The sequence below is a fragment of the Mesoplodon mirus genome, assembly GCF_964341445.2.
Source record: "Mesoplodon mirus genome assembly, chromosome: 3".
NCBI lineage: Eukaryota > Metazoa > Chordata > Mammalia > Artiodactyla > Ziphiidae > Mesoplodon > Mesoplodon mirus.
In genome coordinates, this window is record NC_138978.1 from 131,920,995 (window position 1) to 131,948,459 (window position 27,465).

The 27,465-nt window shown below is 37.1% G+C and overlaps 1 protein-coding gene across 3 annotated transcripts in view; it reads left to right on the top strand.

Moving 5' to 3' along the window:
• AKT3 (AKT serine/threonine kinase 3) overlaps positions 1–27,465 on the top strand; it is a 391,924-nt gene that overhangs the window by 195,712 nt on the left and 168,747 nt on the right. For all 3 annotated transcript variants that reach the window (XM_082616001.1, XM_082616000.1, XM_082616002.1), the window contains one exon: positions 14,812–14,956. In XM_082616001.1, coding sequence (XP_082472127.1) covers positions 14,812–14,956 — 145 coding nt within the window. The remainder of the gene's footprint in view (positions 1–14,811; positions 14,957–27,465) is intronic.

Here is a 27,465-nt window from a genome sequence, read left to right on the forward strand (position 1 = left end):
AAAGCACAAAACTCCTAAAAGAAAACATAGTCAGTATGCTCTTTTTTTTAAATTAATTAATTAATTTACTTATTTATTTTTGGCTGCATTGGGTCTTCGTTACTGCACGTGGGCTTCCTCCAGCTGAGGCAAGCAGGGGCTACTCTTCATTGCGGTGCACAGGCCTCTCACTGTGGCGGCCTCTCCCATTGCAGAGCTTGGGCTCCAGGCACACGGGCCTCAGTAGTTGTGGCACGCGGGCCCAGCAGCTGTGGCTCGTGGGCTCCAGAGCGCAGGCTCAGCCGCTGTGGCGCACAGACCTAGTTGCTCCATGGCATGTGGGATCCTCCTGGGCCAGGGCTCAAACCCATGTCCCCTGCATTGACAGGTGGACTCCCAACCACTGTGCCACCAGGGAAGCCCTCAATATGCTCTTTGACATCAGTCTTAGCAATATTTTTTTGATAGGTCTTCTCAAGCAAGAAAAACAAAAGCAGAAATAAACAAATGAGAATATATCAAACAAAAGCTTCTACACAGTGAAAAGAACCATTAACAAACCAAAAAGGCAACTTACTAAATGGCAGAAAATATTTGCAAATGATATATCCAATAAAGGGTTAATATTCAAAACACATAAAGAACTCTCACACAGTTCAATATTAGGAAAACAATCTGAATAAAAAATAAGCATAAGATCTGAATAGACATTTTTCCAAGGAAGACATACAGATGGCCAGCAGGCCCATGAAAAGATGCTCAAAATCACTAACTACCAGGAAAATGGAAATCAAAACCACAATGAGATATCACCTCACATCTGTTAGAATGGAAATTATCAGAAATATAAGAAATAACAAGTGCTGATGAGGATGTGGGGAAAAGGGGACCCTTGTACACTGTTGGCAGGAATGTAAATTGGTGCAGCCACTATGGAAAACAGTATGGAGGGTCCTCAAAAATTAAAAATAGTACTACCATCCAATCTAGCAAGTTTACTTCTGGTTATTTTTCTGAAGAAAATGAAAACACTAATTTGAAAAGATGTATGCCCCCTTGTGTTCATTGCAGTGTTATTTAAAGTAGCCAAGCTATGGAAGCAACCTTAGTGTCCATCAATAGATGAATGGATAAAGAAGATGTGGTATGCATATACAATGGAAAAAAGAATGAAATCTTGCCATGACAACATGGATAAACCTAAAAGAGTATTATACTAAGTGAATAAAGCAGACAGAGACAAATACCATATGATTTCAGTTATATGTGGAATCTAAAAACAAAACAGAAACACATAGATATGGAGAACAAACAGGTGGTGGCCAGATAGGGAGGATGCAAAGAAAAAAATAAAGGTACCTATGTGTTGTAATGAATGCTAATTAGCTTTACTGAGGTATTCAGTTCACAATGCATACTTATATCTTTAAAGGAATTTTAAAGTGCAGAGCAGAGAAAAGATTACTGATACAGTTTGTTACCAGCAGGCCTACTGTAAAGGAAATCCTTCTTCAGACAGAATAAAAATCATTCCAAATGGGAGGAAAGATGTAAGAATAAATGAAAAACAGTTAAAATAGTAAATAAGTTGATAAAGCCAAATGAGTATTAATCTTATGAACAATAATAATATATTTTGTGGTTTGATTATATAAAGAATAAAACAAATCTGAAATAATAGCATCAATTGAGGTCAACAGGAAAATGGAGTTCATTTCTAGAGACCTCACCACATTTTCTGGGAAGAGTTAGAAGTATTGATATATTAGACTTTGCTAAGTCAGGGATGAATGTTATAATTTCAAGGATAACTTCTAAAAGGAGAGGAAGGGTATGATGATCACCAAGATAATATGAAGAGAAATAGAATTATAAAACATTAATTAATCTGTTTTACATTATATAAGTGAACTCTGTGTAAGTTAAGAGTATATTTTAAAACAATGCAGATTAAGATAGCTGAAAACCCTGAAGGAAAACTAAACTGGAATCCTGAAAAAAGTATAAAATAATCAAACAAAACCAGAAAGCAAAGAGGAAACTAAGAAGAGGAAACAAGCAGAAAAAAATAAAACAGTGGACTCTTGTGCAACCGTATAAATAATTGTATTAAGTATTAATGTATTTAACACTGCAGTTAAAAGGCAGAGAATTTCAGAATTGATGAAAATGCAAGGTTTACTTAAATACTCTCTGTAAGGGCTTCCCTGGTGGCGCAGTGGTTGAGAATCTGCCTGCTAATGCAGGGGACACGGGTTCGAGCCCTGGTCTGGGAGGATCCCACATGCCGCGGAGCAACTAGGCCCGTGAGCCACGACTACTGAGCCTGCGCGTCTGGAGCCTGTGCTCCGCAACAAGAGGCCGCGATAGTGAGAGGCCCGCGCACCGCGATGAAGAGTGGCCCCCGCTTGCCACAACTAGAGAAAGCCCTCACACAGAAATGAAGACGCAACACAGCAAAAATAAATTAATTAATTAATAAAAACTCCTACCCCCAACATCTTCTAAAAAAAAAAAAAAACTCTCTGTAAGAGATGTACTTTAAATATAAAGAGAGGGCTTCTCTGGTGGCGCAGTGGTTGAGAGTCCGCCTGCTGATGCAGGGGACACGGGTTTGTGCCCTGGTCCGGGAAGATCCCACATGCCACAGAGCGGCTGGGCCCGTGAGACATGGCCACTGAGCCTGCGCATCCGGAACCTGTGCTCCACAACGGGAGAGGCCACAACAGTGAGAGGCCCGCGTACCGCAACAATAAAAAAATATATATATATATATGTGTGTGTGTGTAAAGAGAGCTAGGTTGTATCATGCATTCATTAAGCATAAAAAGATTTGCTATATTATATGAGATTTCAAAATAAAATATTGCTAGAAACTAGTAAGACAGCTATGATAAAAGGATTGATTGATCTGGATGATATACAATTATTAATATGTATGCATACAGTAATGATTAAAAAGAGAAGAACAGACAATCCCACAATCATATTTGGAAATTAAAAAATTTTTCTCAATAAGAGCAACTAGACAAAAAGTCAACAAAGACATAGAATTATACTACCACCATGATGTAATTGATATTTACAGACTACTACACCCAAAATTGGGAGAATAAACGGTTTTCAAATACATGTGGTTAATTCACCGTGATTAAGTGTATCCTGGTTTATAATCCTGGATTATAAAATGATTGATTAGAAATCAAGTGAATAAGAAAACCAGAAAAGCTGCAGGTGTTTGGAAATTGAATAACATACGTCTTAGTAATCACTGAGTCAAAAACAAAATTCAAAAGAGCCATTACAGGGCTTCCCTGGTGGTGCAGTGGTTGAGAGTCCGCCTGCCGATGCAGGGGACATGGGTTCGTGCCCCAGTCCAGGAAGATCCCACATGCCATGGAGCGGCTGGGCCCGTGAGCCATGGCCACTGAGCCTGTGCGTCCAGAGCCTGTGCTCCACAATGGGAGAGGCCACAACAGTGAGAGGCCTGTGTACCACAAAAAAAAAAAAAAAAAAAAAAAAAAAGCCATTACAAATTACAGCTGATCTTTGAACAATGTGGGTTCGAACTGCACTATTCCACTTATATGTGGATTTTTTTTCAATAAATACATACTCCAGTGCTACACAATGCTTAGTTGGTTGAATCTGAGGATGCAAAACCACAGATACAGGCGGGTTCAATATGGCAGAGTAGGAGGACGTAGAGTTCTCATCTCCTCACAACTAGGGCACCTACCAGGCACTGGTGGGGGAGCTCACACACCTGAGAGGACAGGAGGAACTCCTGAGCGATTGAGTAGGACGTTGGGGAAGGGAGGGGGGAGGAGAAGTGGAGGCCAGACAGAACTGGTGCCCCTGTGTGGTGGCTGGGGGAGGGGAAGAGTTCCCAAGCCTGGAGGGGCCCACTCACAGATAGAGGATCAACAGGGACAGGGAAAGACTCTCAAGGGATCAAAGGATTGGAAGGGAACATAGCCAGTGTTTCCCCTGCCCACTTGGGCCTAGGGAGTCTGCTGAGGTCCAGGGCTTGATCTTCTGCCCTCTGAGGGCCCCTCTGGCTGCATGGGTCCTGGGGGTGTGGGAGGGAGGGGGAGGAAAAGTAGAGGCTAGATGGGGACTGGTGCCCCTGAGGGGCGGCTGGGGGAGGGGAGGGGTTCCCACCCTCGGGAGGGGCCGAGGAGATCAGCGGGAATAGAGGGAGACCTTCTCGGGATCGGAGGATCAGAAGGGAACACAGCCAGCATTTCCCACACCCACTCAGGCCCAGGGAGCCTGGTGAGGTCCAGCACCTGATCCTCTGCCCTCCAAGGCCCCCTCTGGCCATGTGAGGCCTGGGGGCATGGGAGGGAGGGAGGAAAAGTAGAGGCAAGAAGGGACTGGTGCCCCTGAGGGACAGCTGGGGGAGGGGAGGGGCTGGGGTGGGGTCACCCCGAGGCCCTTCTGGGGGCCTAGGCCCCACCCCACCACCATCCCCCCAGGGCCTCTTCTGCCTGCCTAAGCCTAGGCCCTGCCCCTTTCTAGCCCTGCCCCCCACAGCCAAGCCTTTTTTTTTTTAAAACAGCATGAGCAAGTGGGTTTTATTACAGAAATGCAACATTGATTTAATATTAAGACTCAATTAAGTTAAATATACCACATCAATAGAATAAAGGACAAAAACCACATTATCATCTCAGTAGCTGCATAAAAAGCATTGGGCAAAATTTAACATCCTTTCATGATAAAACACTCAAACTAGAAATGGAAAGAAACAACTTCAACAAGATATAAGACATCTATGAAAAACCCACAGCTAACACCATACTTAATGGTGAAAGACAGAAATGCTTCCCCCTAAAATCAGGAACAATGCAACAGTGTCATCTCTCACCAATTCTATTCTACATTGTTCTGGAGGTTCTGGACAGGTCTATTAGGCAAGGGAAAGAAATAAAATGAATCTACATTGGAAAAGAAGTAAAACGTTTCTATTTGCAGATGACATAATCCTGCGTATAGAAAATCCTAAAGAACCCCTGCCCCCTGCACAAAACTATTAGACCTAATACAGGGACTCAACAAGGTTACAATACAAGATCATATGCAAAAATCAATTGTATTTCTATATACTTACAATGAATAATTCAAAAATGAAATTAAGAAAACAGTTCCATTTACAATAGCATCAAAAGGATAATATACTTAGGAATAAATTTAACAAATGACATACAAGACTTGTACACTGAAAACTACACAAAACATTTTTGAGTGAAATTAAAGAAGATCTAAATAAGTGGAAAGGCACCTCACATTCACGGATTGGAAGAGTTAGTGTTAAGATGGCAATACTCTCCTAGTATACCTACTGATTCAATAAAATCCCTATCAAAATTTGAACTGCTCTTCCCCCCAGAAATTAACAATCTGACCCTAGAATTCTAACAATAACAAATAAATTGGTCCTGGAATGGATGGAACAGTCTTGAAAAAGAAGAACAAAGTTCAAGTACTTATACTTCCCAATTTCAAAACCCACTGCAAAGCTACTATAATCAAGACAGTATTGTACTGACATAAGGATAGTATATAGACAGATAATGGAATAGAATGGAGAGTCCAAAAACAAACCCATATCTCTGTGGTCAGTTGATTACTGTCAGGTGTGCCAAGGCCATTCAATGGCAAAGAATAATGTTTCAACAAATGGTCTTGGGATAACTGGATGTTCACATGCAAAAGAATGAATTTAGACCTATACCTCACACTGTATACAGCAATTAACTAAAAATTGATCAAAAACCTAAATGTGTGCTTCCCTGGTGGCGCAGTGGTTGAGAGTCCGCCTGCCGATGCAGGGGAGGCGGGTTCGTGCCATGGTCTGGGAGGATCCCGCGTGCCGCGGAGTGGCTGGGCCCGTGAGCCATGGCCGCTGGGCCTGCGTGTCCGGAGCCTATGCTCCGCAGCGGGAGAGGCCGCAGCGGTGGGAGGCCCGTGTACCACAAAAAAAAAAAAAAAAAAAAAAACCTAAATGTAAGAGCCAAAACTATAAAACACTCTGAAGAAAACATAGATGTAAATGTCAATAATCTTGGATTAGGCAATGATTTCCTCAGAAGAAAACATAGATGTAATGTTAATAATCTTGGATTAGGCAGTGATTTCCTAGGTATGCTACACAAGCAAGAGAAGAAACAAAAATAGGTAATTTGGAATCATCAAAATTAAAACTTATATCCTTTAAAAGACACTATCAAGAAAGTGAAAAGACAACCCATAGTATGGGAGAAAATGTTTGCAAATCATATATGTTATAAGGGACTTGTATCCAGAATATACAAAGAAGTCTTACAACTCAATACAAAAGACAAATCACACAATTAAAAAATGGGCAATGGATTTGAATAGAAATTTCTCCAAAGAAGATATACAAATAGCCCATGAGTACATGAGAAGGTGCTCAACATCATTAGCTTCAGGAAAACAAAAATCAAAGTCACACTGAGATACTACTTCACACGCACTGGGATAGCTACAATAAAACAGGCAGATAATAGCAAGTGTGGAGAAATTGCAAACCTCATACAGTGCTGGGTGGAGTGTAAAATGGTACAGCTGCTTTGGAAAACAATATGGCAGGTCCTCAAAAGTTAAATATAGAGTTACCATATTACCCAGCAATTCCTCTCCTAGGTATATACCGCAAAGAAATAAAAACTTACGTATACTCAAAAAAACTTGTATATGATGTTCATAGTAGCATTATTCATAATTGCCAAAAAGTACAAACAATAAAAATATCCATGAACTGACAACTGGATAAGTAAATATGGTACATTTTAAAAATGTAATGTTATTCAAAAATAATAAGAAATGAAGTACATCATGGATGAGCCTCAGAAACATTTTGTTAAATCACAAGAAGCCAGTCATAAAGAACAATATATTGTATGATTCCATTTATGTGAAATGCTCAGAACAGGCAGACAGACAGAAAGTACACTGGTAGATGCCTAAGGTTAGGGTTTCTCGTTGGGGTGATTAAAATATTCTTAAATGTGCTTAAGTTATGGTATTGGTTGCACAATTTTGTGAACATACTAGATATCACTGACTTGTTCACATTAAAGGAGTACTTTGTGTGATATATGAACTATATTCCAATAAAGCTGTTAAAATTGATATAAGTAAATAAATTAATTAAATAACACTTCAGTCCATGTCAGATATTCCACTAATCCCAAAGCTTCTCTGGAAATGACTGCTGTGATGCATGGATTGTGGTATCTTGGCTCCCAGGGCAGAGGTTGGGCCTGAGCTCCTGTGGTGGGAGCGCTGAGTCCAAACAGCTGGACTAACAGAGAAGCTCAGACCCCAGGGAATCTTAATAGGAGCGAGGCCTCCTGGAGGTCCTCATCTCAGCACCAACACCCAGCTCTACCCAACTGCCTGCAAACTCCAGTGCTGGACGCCGCAAGCCAAACAGCCAGTAAGACAGGAACACAGCCCCACCCATCGAAAACAAAGAGATGACAAAAACATGTTACAGATGGAGGAGCAAGGTAAAAACCTACAAGACCAAATTAAAGAAGAGGAAATAGGCAACCTACCTGAAAAAGAATACAGAGTAATGATAGTAAAGATGATCCAAAGTCACAGAAATAGAATGGAGGCACAGATCAAGAAAATACAAGAGATGGTTAACAAAGACTTTGTAGAACTAAAAACCAAACAAACAGTAAATAAGAACACAATAACTGAAATGAAAAATACACTAGAAGGAAGCAATAGCAGAATAACTGAGACAGAAGAATGGATAAATGAGCTGGAAGATAGAATGATGGAAATAACCGCTGAGGAGCAGAATAAAGAATGAAAAGAATTGAAGACAGTCTCAGAGACCTCTGGGACAATATTAAATGCAACAGCATAACAAATTATAGGGGTCCCAGAAGAAGAATAGAAAGAGAAAGAGTCTGAGAAAATATCTGAAGAAATTATAATTGAAAACTTCCCTAACGTGGGAAAAGAAATAGCCACCCAAGTCCAGGAAGCACAGAGAGTCCCATGTAGGATAAACCTTAGGAGAAACACACCAAGACACATATTAATCAAACTAACAACATTTAAATTAAAAGAAAAGAAAATTAAAAACAGCAAGGGAAAAGCAACAAATACAATACAAGGGAATCTCTATAAGGTTATTAGCTGATTTTTCAGCAGAAACTCTGCAGGTCAGAAGGCAGTGGCAGGATATATTTAAAGTGATGAAAGGGAAAAACGTACAACCAAGATTACTCTACCCAGCAAGGATCTCATTCAGATTCGACAGAGAAATCAAAAGCTTTACAGACAAACAAAAGCTAAGAGAATTCAGCACCACGGAACCAGCTTTACAACAAATGCTAAAGGAACTTCTCTAGGTGGGCAACACAAGAGAAGAAAAAGACCCACAAAAACAAACCCCAAACAATTAAGAAAATGGTAATAGGAACATACATATCAGTAATCACCTTGAATGTAAATGGATTTAATGCTCCAACCAAAAGATACAGACTGGCTGAATGGATACAAAAACAGGACCCATATATGCTATTTTCAAGAGATCCGCTTCAGACCTAGGGATACATACAGACTGAAAGTGAGGAGATGGAAAAAGCTATTCCATGCAAATGGAAATCAAAAGAAAGCTGGAGCAGCAATACCCGTACCAGATAAAATAGACTTTAAAATAAAGACTTGTTACAAGAGACAAAGAAGGACACTACATAATGATCAAGGGATCAATCCAAGAAGAAAACATAATAATTATAAATATTTATGCACCCAACATAAGAGTACCTCAGTACATAAGGCAAATGCTAACAGCCATAAAAGGGGAAATCAACAGTAACATGATAATAAGTGGTGGACTCTAACACCCTATGTACACCAATGGACAGATCATCCAGACAGAAAATAAATAAAGAAACAGCAGCTTTAAATAACACAATAGACCACATAGATTTAATTGATATTTATAGGACATTCCACCCGAAAGCAGTAGAATACACTTTCTTAAGCACACAAGGAACATTCTCCAAGATAGATCACATCTTGTGTCACAAATCAAGCCTCGGAAAATGTAAGAAAATTGAAATCGTATCAAGTATCTTTTTTGACCACAATGCTATGAGATTAGAAATCAGAGGGAAAAAGCTGTAAAAAACACAAACATCTGGAGGCTAAACAGTGTGCTGCTAAAAAACTAAGAGATCACTGAAGAAATCAAAGAGGAAAGAAAAAAAAATACATAGAAACAAATGACAACAAAAACACAATGACCCAAAACTGTGTTTCCAAAACACAGGAAAAGCACTTCTAAGAGGGAAGTATATAGCAATTGAATCTCACCTCAAGAAACAAGAAAAATCTCACATAAACAATCTAACCTTACACCTAAAGCAACTAGAGAAAGGAGAACAAAGGAAACCCAAAGTTAGCAGAGGGAAAGAAATCATAAAGATTGGAGCAGAAATAAATGAAATAGAAACAAAGAAAACAATAGCAAAGATAAATAAAAACAAAAGTTGGTTCTTTCAGAAGATAAACAAATTTGATAAACCTTTAGCCAGACTCATCAAGAAAAAAAGGGAGAGGACTCAATAAAGTTAGAAATGAAAAAGCAGAAATTACAACTGACACCACAGAAATACAAAGGATCATGAGACTAATACAGGCAACTATGTGCAAATAAAATGTACAACCTGGAGGAATTGGACAAATTCTTGGAAAGGTACAATCTTCCAAGACTGAACCAGGAAGAAATAGAAAATATAAACAGACCAATCATAGGTACTGAAATTGAAACTGTGATTGAAAATCTTCCAACAAACAAAAGTCTAGGACGAGATCACTTCACTGGTGAATTCTATCAAATATTTGGAGAAGAGCTAACACCTATCCTTCTCAAACTCTTCCAAAAAATTGCAGAGGGAGGATCACTCCTAAACTCGTTCAACGAGGCCACCATCACCCTGATACCAAAACCAAAGATATCAGAAAAAAAAAAAATTACAGACAAATATTACTGATGAGCATGGATGCAAAAGGTACTTAGAGGGAAGTGTATCACCTCTAATGCTTGTATTTGAAAAGAAGAAAGTTCTCTAGTCATTAAGTTTCCATCTTAAGAAAGTAGAAAAGTAGAGTAAAGTAATCCCAGAGCAATCCGAAATAAGGAAACAATAGAGAGTAGAATTCAATTAAATAGAAAGCAGAAAAATAATAGGGAGTAATCCATAAACAAAAGTTAGTTCTTTGAAAATACTTAATAGAGTCAAAAAATGGCTTGTAAGATTGTTAGGAAAAAATAGAAAAAAGAGGGAAGACACAAATTACTGATACTGACCCGTAGAAAACATTGGCAAAGTTGAAAAGCTCAATATTAATGAACAGTATTGAGTTTGAGTAAAAAATTTTTCCTGAAGAAAAACTCCAATTCCAGATGGCTTCAATGTTTACTTCTGTCAAATATTTGAAGAGGAAATATTACCAAGCCTACACAATTAATTACATAAAATAATGGAGGTGGGAACCCTTCCCTTCTCATTTTATAAAGCTAGTGTCACCCTCATTCCAAAAAATGGTCAGTGCTATCATAAGAAGAGAGAACTATATCAACAAAATATTAGCAAACCAAATCCAACAACACATAAAATCATCATACACCATAACCAATTGGGATTCATCCCAAGTTCACAAGGATGGATCAACATATACAAATCAGTCAATGTGGTACTCCACATAAAAGCCAAAAACCACATGATCATCTCAATAGATGCAAAAAAAGCATCTGACAAAATTCAATATGTATTCATGATTAAAACTCTTACAAAAGTGGATATAGAGGGAACATATCTCAAGATAATAAAAGTTATTCATGACAGACCTACAGCCAATATCATACTCAGTAGTGAAAAGCTGAAAGCTTTCCCGCTAAAATCTGGAGCAAGACAAGGTACCCACTCTCACCTCTTCTATTCAACATAGTATTGGAAGTCCTAATCACGGCAGTCAAACAAGAAGAAGAAATAAAAGGTATCCAAACTGGAAAGGAAGAGGTCAAATTGTTATTATATGCAGATGATAATATACTATGTATATAAAACCCTAAAGACTCCACATAAAAACTACTAGAAATGATAAACGAATTCAACAAGGTAGCAGGATACAAGATTAACATAAAGAAATCAGTTGCATTTCTTTTCACCAATGATAAACTATCAGGGAATGTAAAAACACAATACCTTTCAAAATTGCATCCCCCAAAATAAAATACTTATGAATAAATTTGATCAAGGAGGTGAAAGCCTTATACACTGAGAACTACAAAACATTAATAAGGGAAATTGAAGATAATTCAAAGAAATGGAAAGATATCCCATGCTCTTGGATTGGAAGAATAAATATTGTTAAAATGGCTATGTTATCCAAAGCAATCTACAGATTTAATGCAATCCCTATCAAATTACCCATGACATTTTTCACAGAACTAGAACAAATAATCCTAAAATTTATATGGAACCATAAAAGACCCAGAATGACCAAAGCAATCCTGAAGAAAAAGAACAAAGCAGGAGGCATAAACCTCCCAGACTTCAGACAATACTACAAAGCTACAGTTATCAAAACAGTGTTGTATTGGCACAAAATCAGACATATGGATCAATGGAACAGTACAGAGAGCCCAGATATAAACCCACATACCAATTGTCAATTATTCTTCAACAAAGGGGGCAAGAATATACAACAGGGAAAAGACAATCTCTTCAGCAAGTGGTGTTGTGAAAGTTGGACAGCTGCATATAAATCAATGAAATTAGAACACATCCTCTCACCATACATAAAAATAAACTCAAAATGGCTTAAAGACTTAAACATAAGAAATGACACTATAAAACTCCTAGAAGAGATCATAGGCTAAACATTCTCTGACATAAATCTTAACATTGTTTTCTTAGGTTAGTCTCCTAAGGCAATAGAAATAAAAACAAAAATAAACAAATGAGACCTAATCAAACTTACAAGCTTTTTTTTTTTTGCGGTACGTGGACCTCTCACTGTTGTGGCCTCTCCCATTGCGGAGCACAGGCTCCGGACACGCAGGCTCAGCAGCCATGGCTCACAGGCCTAGCCGCTCCGCGGCATGTGGGATCTTCCCGGACTGGGGCACGAACCCATGTCCCCTGCATCGGCAGGTGGACTCTCAATCACTGCGCCACCAGGGAAGCCCCAAACTTACAAGCTTTTGCACAGCATAGGAAATAATAAACAAAACAAAAATACAACCTACAAGAATGGGAGAAAATATTTGCAAATATTGCAACCAACAAGAGCTTAATTTCCAAACTATACAAATAGCTCATAACAACAACAAAACAAACAGCCTACTCAAATAATGGGCAGAAGACATAAATAGACATTTATCCAAAGAACAAATATAGATGACCAATAGGCACATGAAAAGATGCTCAACATTGCTATTAGAGAAATGCAAATCAAAACTACAATGATGTACCACTTCACACCAGTCAGAATGTCCATCATTAAAAAGTTACAAATAACAAATGCTGTAGAGGGTGTGGAGGAAAGGGAACCCTCCTACATTTTTGGTGGGAATGTAAGTTGGTGCAGCCACTGTGGAAAATGGTACGGAGGTATCTCAGAAATCTAAAAACAGAATTAGCATATGATCCAGCAATCCCACTTCTGGGCATATATTCATACAAAAGTATAATTCAGAAAGCCATGTGTCCCTATGTCCATAGCAGCTCTATTCACAATAGCTAAGACATAGAAACAACCTAAATATCCATCGACAGATGAATGAATAAAGATATGGTACATATATACAATGGAATACTACTCAGCCATGAAAAAGAACGAAATAATGCCATTTGCAGCAACATGGATGCAACTAGAGATTATCATACTAAGTGAAGTAAGTCAGAAAGAGAAAGACAAAATATGATATCGCTTATATGTGGAATCTAAAATATGACACAAATGAACCTATCTATGAAACAAAAACAGAATCTTAGACCTAGAGAACAGACTGGTGGTTGCCAAGGGGGAGGGAGTAGGGGGAGCGATAGAATGGAAGTTGGGGTTAGCAGATGTAAGCTTTTATTTATAGAATGGAGAAACAACAAAGTCCTACTATACAGCACAGGGAACTATGTTCAATATCCTATCATAAACCATAATGGAAAAGAATACGTTAAAAAAAAGCATGTATATATATTTAACTGTATTACTTTGCTGTACAGCAAAATTAGCATTGTAAATCAACTATAGTTCACTAAAAATACTGATTTAAAAAAAGGAGAAAGAAGTAGCCCAATATACTTGTGACTATAGTCAATGCAAAATTTCTTAACAAAAGTTTGACAAACCAAATTCAAAAAATATGCAAGAAAAAGGTTAATACATTATGACTAAATGGAATTTATACTAGAATTCAGTTGTATTAACATCTGAAAATCATTCAACTAATTTCACTGTATTAATAGGATAAAAGAAAACTACATGGTCATTTCAACAGGTGCAGAAGAAGCATTTGAAAAAATTCAACACTCTTTCATAACAAAAACACTCAGCTGGCTAGGAATGGAAGGGAACTTACTCAACTTGATTAAGGGTATCTACAAACTACAGCTTACATAATACTCAAAGGTAAAAGGCTTGATATTTTCTCTCTTAACATCTGGAACAAAGTAAGAATGTCTGCTCTCACGACTTTTATTTAACATTGTACTGATGGTCTGTTCTAGTGCATTATAAGGCAAGAAAAAGAAATGAAAGGGAAACAAACTGGAAAGAAAGAAGTAAACTTATTGCTCTTATTTGTAGACAGTATGGTAGTATTTGTAGAAAATCCAGAAAAATAAAAGCTGTTAGAAATATTAAATGAATTTATTAAGGCTATAGAATAAAAGGTCAACATAGAAAAAGCAACTGTATTTCTAAATACTAGCAAGAAAAATTAGAAAATGAAAAAAAAATTAAACCTCCATAATAGCATAAAAGAATACTTAGAAATAAATTCAATTAAAGATTTGCAAGACATTTTCACAGAAAATTACAAAACACTGCATTGGAAAATTGAAGACCTAAATAAATGGAGAGCTATACCATGTTCATGGATTGGAAGACTTAATTTATTAAGATGGCAATTTCCTCCAGATTGACCTACAGATTTAATGCAATTCTAACAGACTTTGTCTTAAGAAATCTGCAAACTGATTTTATTTATATGGAAATAAGTGATCCTTTATCTGATAGCACAAGTGTCAAAAAGTAAAAGCTTCATACTACTGCTCCTGAGATTTATTATTTAAGCTACAAACTGTGCCTATCATTTTTTAAAACAGAAACTTACATATGATCTGGGAACAGGTTTTGCCTTTGAAAGCTTTTTCTTGGAACATCTGTTGGACCATAATAAAGAAACTGAGTATGTCAGTGATGGACTTACAATGGCTAAACAATACATTTAAAAAGTGTGGCAAAATTTTGGGGGTCTATATACTTTATAGATAAGATGTGTGCAGAGAATTAATATTTAACCATACTTTAAACGGATTTTTAGTCAGTTTTCTTACAATCGTCTTCTCCTTCTCCCCTTCTCCTCCCCCTCCCTCCTCCTCCTCCTTCTTTGTTAATATACCTCCAAATAAATGCTAGTATATCTTGAAGATGGGGCTTATGTATTACTCTGGAATAGACTTTGTGTTGATTTTATATTTTATAAAAGAAATATTTGCATCATTACAATTCTTTATTAATGGAAATTTTTTCTTGTTTTTGTAGGGAAGAATGGACAGAAGCTATCCAGGCTGTAGCAGACAGACTCCAGAGGCAAGAAGAGGAGAGAATGAATTGTAGTCCAACTTCACAAATTGATAATATAGGAGAGGAAGAGATGGATGCTTCTACAACCCATCATAAAAGAAAGGTAGGAAAAAACACCTTACTCCCCTCCTCAGCACAACATTTATATGTGTAGAAGAAATATGTTAACAACTGCCATTTGCAAAAACTGTTTGCCAAGTATCTTATGATATGCTATTATATTGGTGTGGATGGTTTTTAATCAGGTGAATCTTAAACCTGTCATTGTTTAAAACCAAATAATTGAAACATCACTTTATTTTAGTGTTTCAGCAACTACCACTGAATGCTGAAAGGGCTTGTTAGGAAGTTGTGATTGATGTGCCATCATACTGCTTTATAATTTGCATTTTTCCCTTATTGTTTTTAATACTATTTTAGAAACTTGGAAATAAAGTGTTTTCCCTAATATGGTCCTTTTCTATTTGGCATTTTGTGTTCTCCTGAAAGCAGAAGGTGAAATGGCTCTGGTATACTTCCTGCTTGGTGCCCCAGTCTCACTAATGTCAGCAGGAAAGCGAACAGTCTTGGAAATTATAACTTTTTATTTTAGTGGCTGCTTCTGAGCCAATGAGAGAAAAAGATTTTTTCTTCCCTCAGTGCTCCAGCATAATAATGGCCAATTTATATATTTATGAGAATTGTAAATTATGTTTTTCATTGCTATAGAAAATTGCAAAGCAACTCCCTATGTAAAAAGTGGTATTTTAAGATTAAGGGTAAAAGTATTCAAAATAGATGAACATGCCATTTTTAATGTTAGAATATATTTGTTATAATAGATTTTAAATTAATCTTCAGGTAGGAAAATGCTAATTCTTAAGGTAATGATCCATGTAATTTGGTATTAGCACAGTGATTAAGAACTCTTTGGAGTTAGACTGCCTGAGTTCAAATCCTCTTTTTCCTATGTGCTAACCATGTGAACTTGCTGAGCTTTACAGTTACAACTTAGATTTAGTTAATCGTCCTTTCCTTACCTGAAATTTCTATTCTAATTAGAATAATATTCTATACTTGATCTTGGCCAAATGTTTGAGAATGCTGTATGTCTTCCTTGAAGACTAATCCTCTATTTTTCAGTTGAATTGTATCCCTGTTTTCTTTTGAATCACCTTAACAACGCTCTTCACTTGTTCCTCAGTTATTGCAAAGAGAAAAATACAATCTAGCTTTACCCACCTTCTCAGAGAGAAAAAAACTTCTTTTGCTCATGTATGTGCACATGTACACAATTAATTTGAAATTTGACTATGCTCATAAATTTAAAGTCATATCCTGATTATTCTCACCTTTTGAGTAATAAACTACCTTGTTCAGTAACAAGCTAGACTGCTGTAGAACTTCTTAATTAGAAAGATTAATAGTAAGATGCTGTTTAGGCAGTTAGAGGTTGAAAGTGGGAAGTTTATAACACTCTAACTAGAAAAACTGTTACTGATAGATGTAAGAATTTTGGAAATGAATATGAAAATCTGCAGAAGAACTTTGAATGAAGAGATACAACCTTTTGAAAGATATAAAAGTGGAAAACTATGGAAGATCCTTCTTTTTCTGTTAAGGCTGGTTGTAAATGATTATTAAAGCATAATACGTTTTCCTGTTTTGTTACCACTGTTGATTATCTTAGAATTTATCACCTTCACTAATTATCACTTATAAAGATTTATTATTTGCTTATTTTGTGCTAGGCTCTGAGCAGTACTTTTATATGTGTTATCTCATTTGATCCTCATAGGAATCATATGAGGTAGGTACTGTTATCCCATTTTACAGTTGAGTCTTCTGGTATTTAAAGAAGTTAAATATCTTATTCAAGCATATAATGACTTTACACACTATGCAACTTCAGTATGCAGTCTACTTTTTATTGATTCACATATCTTGAGCTTCTATAATCTCTATAATTGTTATAGTCATTACATAACCGAGCTATGTTAGAAACAAAATTATACACATAAGGTCTCTTATATTTGTACTCTGTTTCTCAAAATAGTATGTCAAATTGTTGCATTTACACAGTGCTTGAATATTAGTTAATTTCATTTTATATTAGCGAACTCTTGGAAAAATCAGTAGAATTTTAATATTATAGAATACTGGTAGAAAGTGAGGTTTTTGTTGTCCTACTGCTTGAGTTCATGTCCTGGGTCTACAATGTGTGTAATTGTGGGGAAAGTCCCTTAATCCTTCTGTACTTTATTCCCTTTATCTATAAAAGGGAGATAACAGTGGTACTTACCTCATAGAGTTGTGAGGATTAAAATATAGTTTAGAATATATGTGAACTGCATATATACTAAGTGCTCAATGAATATTAGCTATTATTAGCTAGTATTCTACTTTATCCACATAAAGATAATTAAACATTCACATATTTTTAAACTGGAGTCTCCTAGAATTCTCTTGTTGAAACTAAGTCTCCAAAATGAAAAACTGATAGAAGTATTTTGAATTTGGGGGGTGGGGGTCCATTGTCTTATTTAGCTTATATCTTATTTCCATTGTAATTTTTAAATTTTATTTAAAATGAAATAGTATAAAATAGTTTGAAATAACAAAGAGTCCAGAAAAAGAACATTTGTACCACTAACTATGCTATAACAATCGCAATAACTTGGTTCAAAAGGGTGAAATATTACTATCATTTCCTTAAGATGACTCTAAAACTACAGTTGACACATGAACAACACAGAGACTTATTGAGCCGCCCTCTGCACAGTTAAAAATCTGCCTATAAGTTATAGTTGGCCCTCTGTGTCCCAGTTCCCCCTATCTGTGGTTCCTCTGATGCAGCATTCCCTCCATATGCACTCTTGTTTTGTATCTGTGATTCTGCATTTGAGGATTCAACCAACAGTGGATCAAAAAAAATCAGTAGAAAAAATCCACATGTAAATGGATCCACAGAGCTCAAACCCCTGTTGTTCAAGAGTCAGCTATATATCCTTTATGAATGTCAGTTTTAAAAATAATTTTACAAGTTCAGATTATTTTTAATTTTAGATTGTAAACACAAATATTTTCAGATAAGAATATCCTTCTCTGAGAGATAGCTTCAGGACGGCGGAGGAGTAAGGCATCACCTTCCACCCCACGAATACATCAAAAATACATTTACATGAGGAACAGCTCCTACAGAACACCTACTGAATGCTGGCAGAAGACCTCAGACTTCCCAAAAGGCAAGAAACTCCCCTCATACCTGGCTGTGTGGCTAACAGGGTCTTAGTGCTCTGGCCAGGTGTCAGGCCTGAGCCTCTGAGGTGGGAGAACTGAGTTCAGGACATTGGTCCAGCAGAGACCTCCCGGCCCCATGTAATATCAAATGGTAAAAGCTCTCTCAGAGATCTCCATCTCAATGGGAAGAGCCAGCTACACTCAACAACCAGCAAGTTACAGTGCTGGACACCCTATGCCAAACAACTAGCAAGACAGGAACACAACCCCACCCATTAGCGGGAAGGCTGCCTAAAATCATAATAACGTCACAGACACCCCAAAACACACCACTGGGCATGGTCCTGCCCACCAGAAAGACAAGGTCCAGCCTCATACACCAAAACACAGACACCAGTCCCCTCTACCAGGAAGCCTACACAACCCACTGAAACAACCTTAGCCGCTGGGGGCAGACACCAAAAACAATGGGAACAACGAACCTGCAGCCTGCAAAAGGAGACCCCAAACACAGTAAGTTAGGCAAAATGAGAAGACATAGAAACACACAGCAGATGAAGGAGCAAAGTAGAAACTCACCAGACCAAACAAATGAAGGGAAAATAGACAGTCTACCTGAAAAAGAATTCAGAGGAATGATAGGAAAGATGACCCAAAATCTTGAAAATAGAATGGAAAAAATACAAGAAATGTTTAACAAGGACCTAGAAGAACTAAAGGAATCAATAGCAGAATAACTGAGGCAGAAGAACGGATAAGTGACCTGAAAGATAAAATAGTGGAAATAACTACCTCAGAGCAGAATGAAGAAAAAAGAATGAAAAGAATTGAGGACAGTCTCAGAGACCTCTGGGACAACATTAAACGCACCAATATTCAAATTATAGGGGTCCCAGAAGAAGAAGAGAAAAAGAAAGGGACTGAGAAAATATTTCAAGAGGTTATAGTTGAAAACTTCCCTAATATGGGAAAGGAAATAGTTAATCAAGTCCAGGAAGCACAGAGAGTCCCAAAAAGGATAAAACCAAGGAGAAACACGCCAAGACACATATTAATCAAACTATCAAAAATTAAATAAACAATATTAAAAGCAGCAAGGGAAAAACAACAAATAACATACAAGAGAATCCCCATAAGGTCAACAGCTGATCTTTCAGTAGAAACACTGCAAGCCAGAAGGGAGTGGCAGGACATATTTAAAGTGATGAAATGGAAAAACCTACAACCAAGATTACTCTTCTAGCAAGGATCTCATTTAGATTTGACAGAGAAATTAAAACTTTTACAAACAAGCAAAAGCTAAGATAATTCACCACCACCAACCCAGCTTTACAATAAATGCTAAAGGAACTTCTGTAGGCAGGAAACACAAGAGAAGGAAAAGACCAACAATAACAAACCCAAAACAATTAAAAAAATGGTAATAGGAACATACATATCAAATAACTACCTTAAATATAAATGAATTAAATGCTCCAAACAAAAGGCATAGAAGGGCTGGATGGATAAAAACACAATACCTGTATATATGCTGTCTACAAGAAAATCACCTCAGACCTAGGGACAAATACAGACTGAAAGTGAGGGGATGGAAAAAGATATTCCATGTAAATGGAAATCAGAAGAAAGCTGGAGTAGCAATTTTCATATGAGACAATATAGACTTTAAATGAAAGACTATTACAAGAGACAAATAAGGACACTACATAATGATCAAGGGATCAATCCAAGAAGAAGATATAACAATTGTAAATATGCACCCAACATAGGAGCACCTCAATACATAAGGCAAATGCTAACAGTGAAAAAAGGGGAAATCGACAGTAACACAATCATAGTAGGGGATTTTAACACCCCACTTTCACCAATAGACCGATCATCCAAAATGAAAATAAGGAAACAAAAGCTTTAAATGATACATTAAACAAGATAGACTTAATTGATGTTTACAGGACATTCCATCCAAAAACAACAGAATACAATTTCTTCTCAAGTGTTCATGGAACATTCTCCAGGATAGATCATATCTTGGTCAAAATCAAGCCTTGGAAAATTCAATAAAATTGAAATCATATCATGTATCTTTTCTGACCACAACGCCATAAGACTAAATATCAAGTACAGAAAAAAAATCTGTGAAAAATACAAATATGCGGAGGCTAAACAATACTACTAAATAACCAAGACATCACTGAAGAAATCAAAGAGGAAATCAAAAAATACCTAGAAACAAATGACAATGAAAACACGAGGACCCAAAACCTATGGAATTCAGCAAAAGCTATTCTAAGGGGGAAGTTTATAGCAATACCTACCTCAAGAAACAAGAAACATCTCAAATAAACAACCTAACCTTACACCTGAAGCAGTTAGAGAAAGAAGGAAAAAAAAAAACCAAAGTTAGCAGAAGGAAATAAATCTTAAAGATCAGATCAGAAATAAATGAAAAAGAAATGAAGGAAACAAGAGCTAAGATAAAAAAAACTAAGAGCTGGCTCTTTGAGAAGATAAACTAAATTGATAAACCCTTACCCAGACTCATCAAGAAAAAAAGGGAGAAGACTCAAATCAATAGAGTTAGAAATGTAAAAGGAGATGTAACAACTGACACAGCAGAAATACAAAGGATCATGAGGGACTACTACAAGCAACTATATGCCAGTAAAATGGAAAACCTGGAGAAAGTGGACAAATTCTTAGAAAAGCACAACCTTCCAAGACTGAACCAGGAAGAAATAGAAAAAATGAACAGACCGATCACAAGCACTGAAATTGAAACTGTGATTTAAAAATCTTCCAACAAACAAAAGCCCAGGACCAAATGGCTTCACAGGTGAATTCTATCAAACATTTAGAGAAGAGCTAACACCTATCCTTCTCAAACTCTTCCAAAATATAGCAGAGGGAAGAACGTTCCCAAACACATTCTATGAGGCCACCATCACCCTGATACCATAACCAGACAAAGATGTCACAAGAAAAGGAAACTACAGACCAATATCACTGATGAAAATAGATACATAAATCCTCAACAAAATACTAGCAAACAGAATCCAAAAGCACATTAAAATGATCATACACCATGATCAAGTGGGGTTTATTCCAGGAATGCAAGGATTTTTCAATATACACAAATCAATCAGTGTGATAAACCATATTAAAAAATTGAAGGAGAAAAACCATATGATCATCTTGTTAAAGCTTTAGCAAGAAAAAGCTTTTGACAAAATTCAACACCGATTTATGATAAAAACTCTCCAGAAAATAAGCATAGAGGGAACTTACCTCAACATAATAAACACCATATATGCTACAGCCAACTTCATTCTCACTGGTGAAAAAATGAAACCATTTCCACTAAGATCTAGAACAAGACAAGGTTGCCCCCTCTTACCACTATTATTCAACACAGTTTTGGAAGTTATAGCTACAGCAATCAGAAAAGAAAAAAAACAGAATCCAAATCAGAAAAGAAGAAGTAAAACTGTCACTGTTTGCAGATGACATGATACTATACATAGAGAATCCCAGAGATGCTACCAAAGAACTACTAGAGCTAATCAATGAATTTGATAAAGTAGCAGGATATAAAATTAATGCACAGAAATCTCTTGCATTCCTATACACTAATGATGAAAAATATGAAGGAGAAATTAAGGAAGCACTCCCATTTACCACTGCAACAAAAAGAATAAAATACCTAGGAATAAATCTACCTAAGGAGACAAAAGACCTGTATGCAGAAATGTATAAGACACTAATGAAATAAATAAATACAGATGGAGAGATATACCATGTTCTTGGATTGGAAGAATCAACATTGTGAAAAATGACTGTACTACCCAAAGCAATCTACAGATTCAGTGCAATCCCTATCAAACTACGAATGGTGTTTTTCACAGAACTAGTACAAAACATTTCACAATTTGTATGGAAACACAAAAGACCCCAAATAGCCAAAGCAATCTTGAGAAAGAAACCCGGAGCTGGAGGAATCATGTTCCCTGACTTCAAACTCTACTACAACCTACAGTAACCAAGACAGTATTGTAGTGGCACAAAAACAGAAATATAGATCAATGGAACAGGCTAGAAAGTCCAGAGATAAACCCATGCACATATGGTAACCTTATCTTGATAAAAGAGGTAAGAATATACAATGGAGAAAAGACAGCCTCTTCAATAAGTGGTGCTGGGAAAACTGGACATCTACATGTAAAAGAATGAAATTAGAACACTCCCTAATACCTTACAGAAAAATGGACACAAGAGCTTCCCTGATGGCGCAGTGGTTGAGAGTCCGCCTGCCGATGCAGGGGACATGGGTTCGTGCCCCAGTCCGGGAAGATCCCACATGCCACGGAGCAGCTGGGCCCATGAGCCATGGCCACTGAGCCTGCGCGTCCAGAGCCTGTGCTCCACAACGGGAGAGGCCACAACAGTGAGAGGCCCGCATTCCGCAAAAACCAATAAGAACAACAACAAAAAAAATGAACTCAAAATGGATTAAAGACCTAAATATAAGGCCGGGCACTATCAAACTCTTAGAGGAAAACAGGCATAACACTCTAAGACATACATCACAGCAAGATTCTTTTTGACCCACCTCGCAGAGAAATGGAAATAAAAACAAAAATAAACAAATGAGACCTAATGAAACTTAAAACTTTTGCACAGCAAAGGAAAACATAAACAAGATGAAAAGACAACCCTCAGAATGGGAGAAAATATTTGCAAACGAAGCAACTGACAAAGGATTAATCTGCAAAATACACAGGCAGCTCATGCAGCTCAATATCAAAAAAAACAAACAACCTAATCCAGAAATGGGCAGAAGACCTAAATAGACATTTCTCCAAAGGAGATATACAGATTGCCATTAAAAACATGAAAGGTTTCTCAATATCACTAATCATTAGGGAAATGCAAATCAAAATCACAATGAGGTATCACCTTGCAGCAGTCAGAATGGCCATCATCAAAATATCTACAAACAAGGCTTCCCTGGTGGCATAGTTGTTGAGAGTCCGCTTGCCGTTGCAGGGGACATGGGTTCGTGCCCCGGTCTGGGAAGATCCCACATGCTGCGGAGTGGCTGGGCCTGTGAGCCATGGCCGCTGGGCCTGCGTGTCTGGAGCCTGTGCTCCGCAACGGGAGAGGCCATAGCAGTGAGAGACCCGTGTACTGCAAAAAACAAACAAACAAACAAACAAAAAATCTACAAACAGTAAATGCTGGAGAGTGTGAGGGTGTGGAGAAAAGGGAACCGTTTTGCACTGCTGGTGGGAATGTAACTTGATAGAGCCAGTATTGTGAACAGTATGGAGGTTCCTTAAAAAACTACAAATAGAACTACCATTTGACCCAGCAATCCCACTACTGGGCATATACCCTGAGAATACCATAATTCAAAAAGAGTCATGTACCACAATGTTCACTGCAGCTCTATTTACAATAGCCAAGACATGGAAGCAACCTAAGTGTCTATCGACAGATGAATGGATAAAGAAGATGTGGCACATATATACAATGGAATATTACTCAGCCATAAAAAGAAATGAAACTGAGTTATTTGTAGTGAGGTGGATGGACCTAGAATCTGTCATACAGAGTGAAGTAAGACAGAAAGAGAAAAACAAATACCATATGCTAACACATGTATATGGAATCTAAAAAAAAAAAAGGTTCTGTATAACTAGGGGCAGGACAGGAAGGAATAAAGAAGCAGATGTAGAGAATGGGCTTGAGGAGACGGGGAAGGGGAAGGGTAAGCAGGGACGAATGAGAGTGTGGCATGGACATATATATACTACCAAATGTAAGATAGCTAGCTAGTGGGAAGCAGCCGCATAGCACAGGGAGATCAGCTTGGTGCTTTGTGTCCACTTGGGAGCATAGGGAGGGTTGGAGGGAGACACAAGAGGGAGGAGATATGGGGATGTATGTTTATGTAAGGCTGATTCAGTTTGTTATATAGCAGAAACTAACACCATTGTAAAGCAATTATACCCCAATAAAGATATTTTAAAAAAATGAATATCCTTCTCATAATTTACTGAATATATTTTCTTCTTTGTTCACTTTTTGACAAATGGGCACTAGGATGAAGAGAATATCTAGTGATTATAGTAGCTATGCTGAGAATTGTCTTAACTGCTCTCTGTTACCTGGATCAGACAGATGTGGTAGAGTATTGCCATAGTGTCTGCTGTGCAGCTTGAAACTCTTGGAGAGGGAAGGATACTGGTGGCGGAGAGAAGAGGCAAAGGCCTTGCAACCAGATTCTAGTGCTGATCTTTGTTTAAATTAAAAGATGATTTTTCAAAGGAATTTGATTACAGCAGGGGTCCCCAACCCCCCCTCATCCACACACACCCCCGCCAGGCTGCACAGCAGGAAGTGAGCAGCGGGTGAGCAAGCGAAGCTTCATGTGTCACTCCCCATTGGTCCCCATTGCTTGCGTAACTGCCTCAACCATCCCTCCCACCCTCAGTCCATGTTAAAATTGTCTTCCACGAAACCAGTCCCTGGTGCCAAAAAGGTTGGGGTCTGCTGGATTAGAGGATGCAGGAATGCTTAATCTTGGTCTGCCAAGCCGCCATTATCTATACCCTGTCATGTATGTGAAGCGGCACAGCATAAAAGGATTAATAGTCAAATGGGAATAAAAATTCTGCTTAGTTTTCAAGTAACCAATGTAGACCTCTCTGGGAGCAGCTGTTTATCATCTCATGACTTAGGTAAGAAGTATAATCAGTACCTCCTATATTCCCATTATGTCTGATTCCAGTTCTTGGAATTTTCTTACTTACTGCCTGACTACCATAACTGATAACAATGGCTAGCATACAGAGAAGGAGAGGAATAAAAGAACAGACCTGCTGAAATCAAGTGATCTCTCACTTCCTACCCAGAGGGAGGAGCAGCATAATCAGTGTTGTAGAAGTTGACTGATAAGATTAAAGCTTCCCCTTCCTTGGGCAAAAGCACTAGAGGAAGTGGGCAGAGAAGTGAACTTCTTGAAAGCCTCCTTTTCACTCCATGGGCCTTATTTGGTTTATTACTTACATTGTAAATATATGTGGAATTAATCTTTTTTGACCAAATATGCTAAAACCATTGTATTTTTTTCCTTGTATTCCTCTTCAATTATATATAAATATTTGTAACCTAATTTTGGGGCTAGACAATCTTTTTCTTACATTCTAGTGTGTGTGATTTGAATATACTGAGTAAGCACTTTTTGTATATGCACATGCATCTCTTAGCCTAAAACAGCCACATTGATATGTTAGAGATTATGTAAAAGAAAGAGTATAACTCTGTAAAAATATTTCCCTAATAAATTCTTAGGTTTGGATTTTAGAGGGTTAATTTTTCTGGAGCGTGTCTTATGCTGTTTAAAAAAAATTTTTTTTTATTGAAATGTTGTTGATTTACAATATTGCACTAGTTTCAGCTCTTATTTTTAAAATTTTTTTATTGAAGTGTAGTTGATATACAGTATTGTGTTAGTTGATTTACAGTTTGTGTTGGTTTCCCCTTTGGTAACCATAGATTGTTTTCTATGTCTGTGAGTCTGTTTCTGTTTGGGAAATAATTCATTTGTACTTTTTAAAAAGTTTCCACATATAAGTGATGTAATATTTGTCTTTCTCTGACTTACCTTCACTTAGTATGGTAATCTCTACGTCCATCCATGTTGTTGCAAATGGCATTATTTCGTTCTTTTTTCATGGCTGAGTAATATTCCATTGTGTGTGTGTGTGTGTGTGTGTGTGTGTGTGTGTGTATCATATCTTTATCCATTCATGTGTTGATGGACACTTAGTTTGCTTCTATATCTTGGCTATTGTAAATAGTATGTTATGCTCTTATTTTTAATTAAAATCTTATTGTATCTTTTCCCTTAACACCATCCAAAAGAGGAAAATAGTTTACATTACATTTGTAAAGACTAGATAATCACCGTGTATACTGCACTAAAGATGAACATTTGGTATCAGAGATAATTTTTAAATTTTCCAAAGTTTTATCAAAATAGATATGATAAATGTTTCTCATTTTATCATATAGTAATATAAATTTTATATAGTAATGTAAATTTTTGTTAGTAATATGTTTCCATGTAAATTCCTCATTTTTTTTAAGATTGACATACTGACAGAAGCTATGAAATTTAGCGTTAAGGCTGTCATCCTTTTTGAAAACCTCCTTGTCCCTAAGAATTACAATCCTTAAAGAATATGGTACTATTTCATTATTATATGTTGCTTTTCATGTGAAAATGTCATAAAGCAATTTACAGCTTATTTTCTAATTTTTATCCCCAGAATTCATTTTCAGTTTATATGATATTTAGTAATGGGACACAGCAAGTATCATTTCCCAGTATTTTTAGATATAAAATTAGGTGGGTACTGTTCAAATGAAGCTTTGAGCAATAAAAATAACATTATGGCTTATTTATGAGAATAATGTCTGTCAGTTCTTCACTGCTGTGAAGTAAAGTTCCCAAGTTTAATATCTTAAAACAATGACAGTATATAATTTCTTCTGATTTTGTGGTTTGCCTGGGCAATTCTGCTGGTCTCACTTGGACCTTTCAAGCAGCTGTATTCAGCTGGCACATGGACTGGGCTGGAAGATCCATGAAAGCCTTTCTCCCATGTCTGGATTTTTGGTTCTCCTCCAGTGAGCTCTCTCTTCATGTGATGTCTCATATTCCAGGGCCTCTCCATATGGCCTTTCTCTCCAGCAGATAGCCTGGACTTCCTTACAGCATGAGAGCTGACTTTTAAGAATGAAACTTTTCCAAGAAGGAGAAAGCATACGCTCCCAGACTTAAAGGCTAAGTCCGGAACTGGCACTCTATCACTTTGATGGTATTTTGTGTTTAAAGCTGGACTCAAAGCCAGCCCAGGGACAGGGAAAGTTGACTCCACTTCTTCATGGGAGGAATGGCATGTACATACAGGGAGTCGGGACTGGAGGAATTAGTGTCTGCCATTTTTGGAGACTACCTAGCACAAAGAGCTTTGTGGTAATATAGTATTACTTGATTTTTAAAAACCTGTTAATGAAAATGGAATTACTTAGTATTACCTACTGTTTGTTCAAATAACAGTAATTCTGTTAACTCTATTCTGTATATTTAGAGTGACATCTTTGGTTTTTAGTTGAATTAATAAATATACTTGGTTATTTTCCCTATCTCTTGCTACTTTTCTTTGAATTAGAGATGCTACTAAATGATTAAGACAGTGTAACTTGACATTTGGAAAAATTACCAAGATTATAGGTAGCAAATATTATTGAAAAGGAGTGAAACCATTCATTCTAAAATTTTTAGAATTTTTACATGTATCTACAGACATATTCACCAGTGAACCA